The sequence below is a fragment of the Spermophilus citellus genome (genome assembly GCF_964194105.1).
Source record: "Spermophilus citellus genome assembly, chromosome: 7".
Taxonomy (NCBI): domain Eukaryota; kingdom Metazoa; phylum Chordata; class Mammalia; order Rodentia; family Sciuridae; genus Spermophilus; species Spermophilus citellus.
The window spans coordinates 67442810-67455249 of NC_138188.1; the positions used below are offsets into that span (position 1 = coordinate 67442810).

General features: G+C 37.8%; 1 protein-coding gene across 3 annotated transcripts in view; it reads left to right on the forward strand.

Moving 5' to 3' along the window:
* Nucleotides 1-12440, forward strand: part of FNDC3B (fibronectin type III domain containing 3B) — a 325384-nt gene that overhangs the window by 92029 nt on the left and 220915 nt on the right. For all 3 annotated transcript variants that reach the window (XM_081302600.1, XM_081302599.1, XM_081302601.1), the window contains exon 3: nt 4096-4171. In XM_081302600.1, coding sequence (XP_081158726.1) covers nt 4096-4171 — 76 coding nt within the window. The remainder of the gene's footprint in view (nt 1-4095; nt 4172-12440) is intronic.

Sequence of the window (12440 nt, forward strand, 5' to 3'; positions counted from 1 at the left end):
CCACATCCCCAGCCCTGGACTGAACCTTTAAAAGTACTGCAAATACAATATTTTTGCTGTGGGTTAGTGAGTACTACTCTTCTAGCAAAAGTTTTTTTTTTTCTTGCGGAGTCGGGGGGAGGTGTCAGGGACTGAACTGAGGGGCCCTCAACCACTGAGCCACATCCCCAGCCTTAATTTGTGTTTTATTTAGGGACTGTGTTGCTTAGAGCCTCGCTTTTGCTGAGGCTGGCTTTGAACTTGCCATCTTCTTGCCTCAGCCTTCTAAGCTGCTGAGATTACAGGCATGCACCACTGTGCCCAGCTAGTAGAATGTTTTTGATGGACTGATACACACTACAATGATTGCTTAGGTGTCTGTGATTTTTTTTTATTTGAGGCATAAATCAGAAATTTGCCTCCAGGAATAGTCTTAGATGTTATTGCTTTTCTGGTTAATCAGCCAAGCAAAATGTAAATTGCAGAAGTAGCTTTTCTTTTTTTTTTTTCTTCTGATGAGTAAAAAACAGTTGAATTTAGATTTATATCTGTGAGGAAAGATTTGCTACATCCTCTTTCAGTCTGCTTCTTGGGTAAAGCATTCCCAGGATGCTGTGTTCAGCCATTTGCTCAATTATATTAATTCTAAATCTTGTTTTATTGTTTTGTTAGATTTTGGAAGAGTGGTCACTTATTTTTCATTAAGCCTTGATAAACTGCCTTGTGTTTATTTTGGGCTTCTTGGTTCAGGTAGCATTAATGGATTTGAAACAGATCCGATAAAGCAATAGTACCCTGAGGTATGCTTCTATGCTTTGATCAGTGTGGTTCTTTTTTAACATCTCTAGGGAAGAAAATCTATCAGTGATTAAAATCTTTGCCTTTTTCTTCTTCTCTGACAAGACACAGAATATAGCATGAATTGGTTTAAAGTTGTCTTTGAAAAAGCAGGAAACGGTCAGTCAGTGGACAAAAAATGAGATTTGGACAGCTATGTTATGTGTTTTGTATTTAAGAGAACTTGCAGCAGTTAGGTTTGCTTTTTTTGTGTGTGTGCGGGGGGGGGGGGGGCGGCAGAGACAGACACTGGTATGATATAATACAAAAGGTCAGATGCCCTAGCCTGCTAAGGTGTGACTCATGCTCCTCAGGGCTGCGTGATGCAAGGCCTGTTGCGGGAACTCATTCATGTCTGTTGGCGGGCAGGTCACTGGAGCTGGTGCGTCAAAATGTTATTTTTATCTCTGCTTATTGACAGTGAAAGCAGCAAGGTGGTCAGCCTCCCTCAGTAGAACATGACACTTTCCTTTAAACTATCTTTGCAAATATGAATATAGTTTGTTCAAATAGTGGCTTTTGCTTTTACTAAGAAACATTGGTATTGGGACACAAGAGATTTGCCTGGTTTCTGAGGTAACTTGGTAGATTATAATCTGGTTGCCATTATAATCTGGTTGCCATAGCAGCTCAGCAGCAGTGAAAATTACAGAAACTAAACATTTGAAGAGAGGTATTTTGTTAGAATGCTTAGAAGTTGAGCTCAATAAGCAGAGCCGGGAAGGCACTAGTGGATTTGGATGCCTCCAGGCCACATTTGAATGTGTCCTGTAGTGTCAGCAACCACTAAGGAAGGGTTACACTTTTTGTGCAATATACAAGGCAGATAATGTGACAATCTGGAGCATACCCCACTTCGGAAATCCTTTTTCTTGCCTGGGACTTTCCATAATACTGGTGAATTGTATTTTCAGAACCAACAGTCAAGGATACATTGCCTGACAATTATAAGTGAGGTAGAAGAGAATATATCAATTTGGAGTTGTCAAAGAATATGGGACACAGAGTCTTGGTGCCCATTAACCCCCCCCCCCCCAATTAATCCCATAGGCATATGTTACATGCTTATTCCTAGAGCTGTAAACACAAAGCAGATGGTTTCTGCTCTGTTACAGTGATGCTAGAATTTGTACATGGACTTCTAAAAAGACAAGTATAATTTGGCCTGTATTTATGTAGAAACAGAGTTAACTCAGATGATTTTCATGTTAAATAACTTTAAAAGCTCAGTTTCAAAAAAGCAATTGAATTTTTTTAATCATTCTAGAGATCTGAAGGGATTTCCTTTTGAGTCCTTAAAATGGCACAGTGTGTTTACATTGGTGAGAACTTGTACACTGAAGACTCGAGGATTATTTGCATGGTTATTGTACAGGAAAAACAAATTGCCTTGAGGTAGTTTATCATTTATAATAATGAGAAGCACAAGGAATGAAGCTTAGACTGCTTCCTCCTGAATGACCTCCCCACCCAGTTCATGTACTTTCTAATTAAAAAAAATTTAATAACCTAAGCCATGTCTTCTATGGTGAATTATTGTAAGAAGCAAAAGACATGGATATTAAAAGTTTAGTTTTTAAAGGTGAAATGAGTTTTACATATATTATGGTACATATAGTAAATAAAGTTGACTGAAATTGCATCTTATGAAAGCTTATTTTCAAAAGTTAAAATAATTCTGTGCAGTTTTTCTTATGATTTATGACTTCCATTCTTTCAATAAAAATAGTTATTGAGCATTTATTCTATGCCAGGCACACAGCTAGACAGTCAGATCTTATCCGTAAAGCACCTTGATTAATGAAGGAAAGACAGTGAAATCATTGCTTAGCTAATTAATTGCAATTGTAAATTCTATGAAGAACTAAGAGTGTTTTTTTTTTTTTTTTTTAAAAAAAAAAAAGAACATCTATTGGGGCCCAGGCTTGCTCTGAGAGTCAGAGGCTATGTCTTTAGCTCAGGGGAATGAGTAGACATTAGCTGATCAGGGAAGGAATAATGTGTGTGGTGGGCAGAGATGAGCAAGGAGACAACAGTGTACTTGGTAGTTTCAAGCCAAGAAGGCATGAACACTGATACCTATCAGTTTCTAAAAGTATATATTTTAATAGTGCTAGTCTTGCACCTGATAATTTTTAACTCTAGTTTTAAAGTTTGGATTATGACCTTTAATTTATATTAGATGTAAATTACTGATTTTTCCCTTTGTTATCCTTTAATTAGAGCTAAATTGTGAGGCTGTTGAAAGAGCATATTTTGCCATTGTCACTCATAGGCTAGTCTTTTGGAAGTAATCTACTTATATCAAATGTTTAGATAACTGAAACACTACCTCTAGGTAATAAACTTAAACATGTGAAGCTGGTTGTTGTGGTGCACATCTGTAATCACAGCTATTCAGGAGGCTGAGGCAGGAGGATTTCAAGTTTGAGGCTAGCCCTAGGCAATTGAAACAGAAAAGTCTGGGGATGTGACTTAGAGTTACAATGTTTGCAGCATAAGCAAGGCCCTGGATTAAATCCTTAGCACCACAAAAACACAAAACAAAACAAAACAGCTGAGTATTTGGTGGGGCTTATTTATAATATTACTAACTTATCTTGTACAGGTCATCATTTCTTCAGGATCTTATACCCAGATACTTCTTTTTTGCCACTTTTAATTTTTATGAATTGCTTTGTATTGTTATGTAGTAGAATCTTATAACTCAGATTAGTAATAGACACTTGGGAGCAGAATACAACAATGTCATGTCATAGCTTCATTTCTAGGTGCAGTTTTCATTTATAAATAAAGTGTTGCTGTTTTTTCTTTTAAGAGAGAGAGAGAGAGAGAATTTTTTAAATATTTATTTTTCAGTTTTCGGCGGACACAACATCTTTATTTTATTTTGTGTGGTGCTGAGGATCGAACCCAGCGCCCTGCGCATGCCAGGCGAGCGCCTTACCACTTGAGCCACATCCCCAGCCCAAGTGTTGTGTTTTAATTTATGAAAGAGAAAAAGAAGTTGTGCTTTCCAAACAAAAGGCATCTTAAAATTGATTTTTTTTTAAAGTTATCTAAGTAATGTAGTAGGAATCACTTGACTAACTTTAAATGCACATATCCTTTTTCCCTCAAAGTTTGAACCAGGTTTAAGATTTATACCCTAAGTTTTGCATTTATACAAGGTATCTGTGTGATATACTTCCTGCATACTGCTTAAATTTAGATAATAAAACTTGAAGAAAATTTCAGGTTTACTAGTATTAAATTGAAATTTGTGTGTTATTTTGGCAGGTTATTCTCGTTCAAGTTAATCCAGGTGAGACTTTTACAATAAGAGCGGAGGATGGAACACTTCAGTGCATTCAAGGTAAGGAAGTTTTGGTAAACATTCAAATCAAAGGATTTTTTCCCCTTATTTTAAAGAAGGAGGTTTTTCTTACACGTGTGCATGATTTTCTAGAGGTAAAAATATATCTTTTCCCTGAAAAATTGTCTCAAATTATGATGCTATGTAGATGATGCATTTAGTAGTAAAATACTTATTGGATATCTAGTTATCACTGATTAAATGGTCACTCCAAAATTAATGACTTTAAACAGCAACAATCTTCGTTTCTATGGATCCTAGGGCTCAGGACTTCTCAGAAAGCTAAGGTCAAAGTGTGGGACAGGGCTCAGTTGTCTTAAGACAAGTCTGTACATGGATATTCTAGCCTCACTTTGGTTGTTGGCAGCATTTAGTTTTTTGGGGGCCATTAGAAAGTTTTACTCAGTTCCTTGTTAAATGGGTCTCTCTGTGGGGATGGGGCTTATTTTCTGGCAGCTGGCTTCATCAGAGCATTTAACTAGAAGGCAAGAGGGAGTCAGTAGGGCCAGCTCACTATCAGGAAAGAGAATTAAATAAGGGTGTTAATACCAGGAGGCAGTCATTGGAGGCCATGGTTAGAAAGCTGCCCATCACAGCTTTACCCGTTGGCATCCAATGTCCTTTCCATGTGCAAAATGCCCTCTCCCAAGATTTCCAGGAATATTACCCTTTTTAGCATCAGCTGAGTCTTGAACCTTGTCATCTGAAGAAACTGCTTGTGTAAGTGAGGCTCCTTAATATAGTATATTAGGCCTGGGATACAATGGAGGGCTGTATATCACCTATAAGCAAGGGGAAGACTAGGCAGAATATCTCCCACTGTACAGATAGAGTTCTTCAGATGTTTTATGAGTATATGACTTAACTTCACAACCACAGTCCTTTTACTTTGACCCCCATCTAAAGATTGGAAATATGGTCAGTTTCCATCCTCCCGCCCTCCACTCCCAGCACATTCTTGGGGGTCTTTCTTAGTTCACCTTTGAAAACATCAAGCCTTCTAGGCACCTAGTTTTGTTTACTCCTGCAGAAGGCGTGGTTCGTGGTAGCTTCTTCTGGCAGCTATTGGGATTATTGCAAATAGTAAATTGACATGTAACTTAGATCAGTATTAGGTTATTTGTTTGGACTGTAAACTCATCAGAGGACTTGTTTGCAATACATAAACAAATGAGAGGAAATGCCCATCAGTTTAGTTTCCTATAATGAGCTGCATAGAAACAGTTAGTTTTTCCATTACATTCCTTAATGAAACAGCATGGTGCTTTGTAGTTCCATTACTTCTTTTGTATCTTTAAAAACAAAAATATACAACATTCTTTTTAAATTAATGAGTACATTTTTAAAGAATTCAAGCCCAATGAGTATTAATTAGAGTTAATCTGAAATGATTTTTAATCAATGATTTTTACTGGCTGAATTTCTCTCTAATAAGTGGATATTGTCATCTTTGAAAACCTCAACCTATTTTGTATTAGATAAAATCACACTAGAAAAGCTAGATGAAAAATTACCTATATAGTATAAAATTGAGGTTTTCAGTTTAGTAAGAAAATAGTTGAGTCTCTGGTCATGGTAACATTGGCATCCTATGACAGACCCTGTCCCTGTAGAACCAACTGTTTATAATAGAATCTATGAAGGCAAATTGTTGCATAGAGCAATGTATATATAAAATCTAGTCTTTAATGACACCTGAGTTCACTTTTTGGAAAACTTGTAGTTTACTTCTAAGGAGTGTGCACACGTGTGTATATTCTCATAGTTAGCTTTTCCCTGGCTTTTTTTTTTTTTTAAATCTAAGTCAGTAACTAGTATATGCCACAGGAAATGCTGCAATATATTGCTCTGTTCACAATGGGAGCTTTGTATTTATTTATGATAATACTTGGAGATAAGTGACACTGACTCTCTTGCAGTGATTTAAAAAATGCCTTTGACTAAAGAAGAATTGTGAAGCCCATTTATTTTTGGCTCCCCTGGCCTTCCTTGTCTTCGTTTTCTTCTGAAGACCCAGATACTTCCATTATCTTCATTTGGTTCATGGAGATATCTGGCCCAGTTAATTGAAATGGCTCAGGACAGAATGGGAAGGGCCAGGGCCAAGAACCAAGTACTGTGCCGGGATTGGGAAGCACTGTGACAATAGGGTGAACTTCAGAAACCCGAAGTTGCCTGATAGGCTGAACCCCAAGTCTTGACCCATTGACTGCCACCAATGTGTAACAGGCTGTCACCCAGGCACAAAATTCAAAAGCCTTTATTGGAGTTCCAGCATGAGTTAGTGATGCTTCCCTCCACATGGGTAAAGTAGAGCAGTGTAGGATGTGGAAACAGGTGATGTGTTTGTAAATTCCAGTGCATGTTATGCCATCCTTAACTTTCACTGTGGTTTCATCTCTGCTGTTGCTATCCTGTGCATTTTCTCATTTAGAGTATAGTAGGTACACTTGAAGACTCTGAGGCTCATAGATATTGATTCACACTTCAAAATCACACAGCTATTAAAAGGGCAGAATCGCGCTTTCGTCCCCAGCTAGCTCACTCCAGAGCCTGAGTTCTTCATTGCCTTGCTCCTTCAGGGAGGACTCCATTTTCCTCCTCAGGCATGTGACAAGAGCAAGGTGGGTTTCTCTTCCAGAAATAACAGGATTTCTGGGCGTGGTGCCAGGATGAGACAGAGATGGTTTATACAACAAAGTGAATGGGATGGTGATGTCTAGGTCTTGAGAATAAGATAGGTAGTTGGTTGACAGAACTAAGATGTACTTAGTAGTTTAGGGGTGCCTAGCAGATGTGTGATGTAGGGTGTACTGGTTTAGAACTCCTTACATTATTTCCACCCAGGATTGGGCTCAGATTTGGGTGGACTGAGCTTCTAAGTAGGGTGTCCAGCTCCTATTGCTGGGAGTGGGGAGGACTGGTAGAATGGGAGATAGTCTTTTCCGGTTTTCTTTTTGAAAACTTACTGGGAAAGAATTAGAAACTGAGTCATACTGTAGTGGAACCTTCTGAAAGAAGCATTTACGTCTTAGTAGATTTTTTTTTTGTTTTTTTTTTTTAAATTGGGATGAGGGGTCAGTAGTGGTAGAAGGATATTTCTGGAAATTTTTGAAGTCATACCCATTGCTTATGCCATGGTTGAAACTGTCTGCCTAGTAGCTGGCTGTTTCAGCACTATTCAGTAGGTTAGGGATTGCTTTGGTGAAACTAGTGGTAGAAAGTAGAGTTAGTTGCTGGCCCTTCCTGGAACCTTTGAAATCATACCATCTGAGGTCAGCCCCCTTTGTTTGTAGTTTAATTTGTTACTTAATAATTTTCTCTGTAAGACATTGTGAGATCACCCCAGAAACTCATTGTGATGTCATTAAAAGGCAGCTTAGAAGTTGGAAGCAGATGAATATTGGAGAATATAGTTACTCTTGGAGAAAACAAGATTTTGTTTTCATGGGAATGTCCTTGGTGATAATGAAGGAAGAAAAACACAGGAAACATACAATACGCTGTGAAAGCAGATTCATTTCTAATGGAATATTTCTCAATATTTTCCATGAAACATGAATCATAGGTCTTGAAGGGGCCACACAAGGGCATGGTTCATTTTCACTTGGAGACTGCACTATACCTATGGCATCCTAGACAAAAGATTTTTCGTTTCTTGGCCGGATGAAATTGTATAAAGAGCTAATTGTTAGGGGGGAAAAAGTCTTAGCAATCAATATGAATCCTCGCCTTTGCTTAGAGTCAGGATTTAATAGAGGGCAGCTGCAGATCTCGTTCTTTTCATGTCCTTGTCTGGGCTGAGGTGCTGGCAGTGCCGCCTTCCTTCCTGTCCACATAGGCCATCATTTCTTTGCTCCCTGTAAAGTCCTCTAGCCAACACAAATACCTACTTCCTGGAAGGCTCTAAGCCTGTCTCTCCCGAGAGCCCTCCTGGACCTCTGTAGTCCAACCTTTGTCGAAGTTTGGGAGGAGCAGGGAGAAGTAGCACTACTGATTCTGAAGTCAGTTGTGACAGGGACAGTATATCCTTCACCCCAGCCATGCAGCCTGGTGATCATCACTGATGGCACTCTGACTCTGGTCGGATGTCAGGTGTGATGGCTTTTCTTTTAAAGATTACTGTGAGTTGAGAGATGTTTCATTACATGCTTTTACTGGTCTCTAAAGTCTCTATAGAACTTTCAAATTTCAAATCACATTGAGAACTGAAGCTAATTGTTTGCTTAAGAGAAACATTTAAATTTTAAGACATGTCCATAATGATCTATTATTATTACTGCAGCTTTAATATTTTGTTTTAAGGCTAATGCATACTAATTGTGAGTGTGAAGAAAATAAGTGAACGTCATGGTGATAGAAGGAAAAACAACTGAATGTAATCTGCCTGTAATCCTGGCTGAGGCAGGAGGAGTGCAGGTTCAAGGCCAGCCTCAGCGACTTTGTGAGACCCTGTCTGAAAAGATACAAAGGGCTGGGGATGTAGCTTAGTGATAAAGTCCCCCTGGGTTCAATCCCCAGTACCAAAAAACAAAGCAGATTAAAATGTTTAGAAAGCACCATTACTTGAATAAATTATAACTTTTAAAAATATTTAATTGCCAGTGGTTTTAGTCCAAAACTTTAGATCTTTTACAGCAATGATTTACCCTGCTAACTTGTGTTCAGTGAGTTGAAACCTCAGAATGACAAATGACAGCAGAGTCTATGGTAGGAGGGAGACTCAAGAGAGCCTCACTGTGAGTTAGTCTTAGCTTTGAAGCTGTTAGAGTGTGCAACTTTTTTCTTCTCTTATTTTGCTTAAGCCGTCTTCAGCTCTGTGTCTAATTCTGCCTCAGCTCCAGCAAGTGTGGGAACTGTATCATTGATGAACACCACGCTCTGCTCAGTGGCTCTGTGAATGACACCATTGAGAGCTGTTCCATGTTTCTGAATTTCCTCATTTGTCTCCTCCCTCCCTCCCCATCCCCCCATGTGTGATTCAGCATCCAGAATGTTATAGGGATGTTAATGCTATGTTCTTTTTTATTTTATTTTATTTTATTTTGGCACTTTCTTTGCACCTATTAGGCTTGTTTGACATATTAAAACACTGACCTGTCATTCTTTCTAAGAATTTTATGACAGGTCTTAGGGAACTCAGGTTGTCTCTTGCTCTGTTTATTGTGAAATGTCATGAATAGTGTCATAGCTTGGGTTTACAAGCTGAGGTAGGTATATAATTTCAAAAGCAAGGCTTCTAAATGGTCTATTTCTTTAATGCAAGCTCTGCATATGAATGAGAAATTCCTGTTTTACTAGTTTAAAACATAGGAAAGAAGACCTGTTGTAATGAACTCTGGTTTTAGAGTTTGAACCCTTACCTTGGCTTAAACACAACCAATTTTTGATTAAAAATATTTAGGTAGTTTAAACTTGAACTTATAGTGTGAATTCATGGAATAGTTCTGTATATTTTAGTGCATTGGATGCAGAAATTATAGTGACTTGATTGTATTTAATTATAGAATGCCTGTATTAGAAATTATATCTTACTATTACAAGATTAGGATTTGGGGAGCTAGATTTGATACACAAGAAACCCCTTGGAAAACACATTGACTTACATTTGGGTGTTTTTCAAGACATTGAAATGTTTTTGTGAACACTTAGGCTTCACTTGAAAATCTTTTAGAATTGAAAATAGCAGTCTTTCGCCCAGGCTAGCTTCAGTGTTATGCCAAACTTTGTGATTGACCCAAAGCAGCTATATTTGGTAGGTGTTAATTCACAGTCTTGCAGGGAGGCTCCAAGCCAAGAGAGTGTGTATTTAGGAAAATTTAAATTATGTCACCAATTTTCCAGTCCATCTTATAACTCTCAAATATTAGCTTCAAGGCAAATCAGTCCTTTACCTGTGTCTGTGTGTATTTGCTTTATTAGAATTTTTTTCCATGCTTAGAGTTACACATTTTCCCATGAAATATTGGAGAAAACAACTTTTAGCTTTTGAGCATGCCTGATCTCTGAAATGTTTGGGAGCTTTATTTTGCATATGATTGAGCTTTTCTCCTGAACAAGGATGGATACATGCCTACTTGTTACAAATAGGCATTCCATATGCTGACCAGACAACAGCTTGATGTTGAGTAACTTGACGTTTATCAGCGATTGTTCTCAGGCTGGTCAGTACTGATGGACCCACAGCAGAGAATCCAGTTTATGGAAGGGGTGAGAGGAAAAGCTATGATGGTACTTACACTGTCTTCGGGGATTGAGTATTGTCATGGCTCGGTTCATTAATGCCAAACCATGTTGCTTGCCCAGGAGACGTTGAGTCTTTTTTAAGGAAGGTATCTGGTGTTTCTGCTGCCATCTTTCTCCTTCTACCCTTTCCAATTACCTTGATTGTTGCTATTTTTTATTTTATTTTATTTCTTTTTAGTTGCTGATGGACCTTTATTATAATATTTATTATTATTTATATTTGGTGCTGAAAATTGAGCCCAGTGCCTCACATGGGCCAGGCAAGTGCTCTACCACTGAGCTACAACCCCAGCCCTGTTGCTATCTATTTTTATACTTGTATAATTATGGAATTTTAAACAAAACTTCACCCAGTGTTATATCATCAGATTTTCTCTACGTAGAATTTTAGTGATTTGTTAAAAGATTTAATTGGTATTAAGTTTTTAGAGTAAATGCTCTCTAGTGCGAATCCCTGGTCCTTTGCTAGCTAGTGCTTGCCCTTTGAGCCTCACTTTCCTCTTTTAAAATGGGAGTAGTGTTCATACCCATCTGATAGGGTTGTGAGATAATCCACTGTAAGTGCTGTTATCTTCCTCATCATCTAGTCATGTATACAGCTTTGCTAATTATTATTTTTTCCTGAAGAGACTGCACGATTAATTGTGGGCAGTGACTTATTGTCCTGCTTGTGGAAATCAGTTGAAGTTCCAGCTTCTGTTTCATTGCTTATTTATAATAGGCTTTCATGGGATTGCTAATGATGGCACCAGTTCAAACATTTCAGAAGAAGGTTTATGGGAATGTGTATACTGTTCAGATATAGGATTGTAGCTAAAACAATGACCCCACTGTTCCATGCATTTCAAACAAGTCTTGTTGTAGTTGAAGCTTCAGTTGTTGCTTTTCTTTAGATAATAGCTATGAACTCTCACACCATGCCTGAGCAGCCATATTCACATAAGCCCTTAGAACCTTCTGTTGTACCCAAGAAAGCAGCTCCTCTGAGTATGCCTCCCCTTCTATAGGCCTTGCCTTTTACATTTCCATTAAATTCCATACTTCTTCTAATCTGTATTTAGTACCCCCTACTCTTAGACCATGCTAAGGGACAGTGAGGCATATTGGTAAGATCATTATAGGTTTTGGGGTGAGATTGCCTGGCTTCAAAATTCCTGCATGTTAGCACAAATATTTTAATATTGTAAAATTACTTCTTCTGCACACTCCAGAGTAATATCTATCTTCAAGGAATGCCATGAGGATTAAATGAGAAACTGTATGTAAAGGACTAAGAATATTTCTGAGTCATAGTAAGGATCCATAAATAAGAACCATTATTATAAATTCCAGGTCTTCCTTATAGGTAGATATTGAGCCTCCTTTCATTTTTGTTACTCACAACCTTAGAAACATTTCAGAAAGCCCATGTGAACTCGGGTTATTAGAAATTTTTAGATATCCTCATATTTCAACTCTAAAGCTTCAAATAATACATTTTAAAATTATGCAATGGGAGTATACCTTCTGTACTTTTTTTTTTTTGACTTTTGGGCTTAATAATCAATGATTATAATGTCATCTCTGAAGGTACCACTGTTCGGAGTTCTTAAATGTCACAGATCTTTGCATGTCAGGTAATTCAGAAAAGCAAACAGTGTCACATCACTTTAATTGTCTGCCACATTTTATTTCACAGCTTGTAGTCTTTTACTTTTTGCTTTCTTCTTTCTGTTCTTTTTATTCTTGTTCTTACACTTTTAACTTGAAATAGAAAAGTTTGTGTTAGAAGTGCCTTTAAGGAAGACTGGATTGAGTTCTTCAAGGGTAAGGGTCAAATCTTAGTTATCTTTGTAACTCACTTAGTTATCTTTGTAACTTAGTTATCTCTGTCACATCCTAGGTATCCAGAGTAAAGGGAGGCCATTTCATTTATATATATATAAATTTTTTTTGATGGACTTTATTTATTTATATGTGGTGCTGAGAATTGAACCCAGTGCCTCACACATGCTAGGCAAGCACTCTACAAATGAGCCAGAAC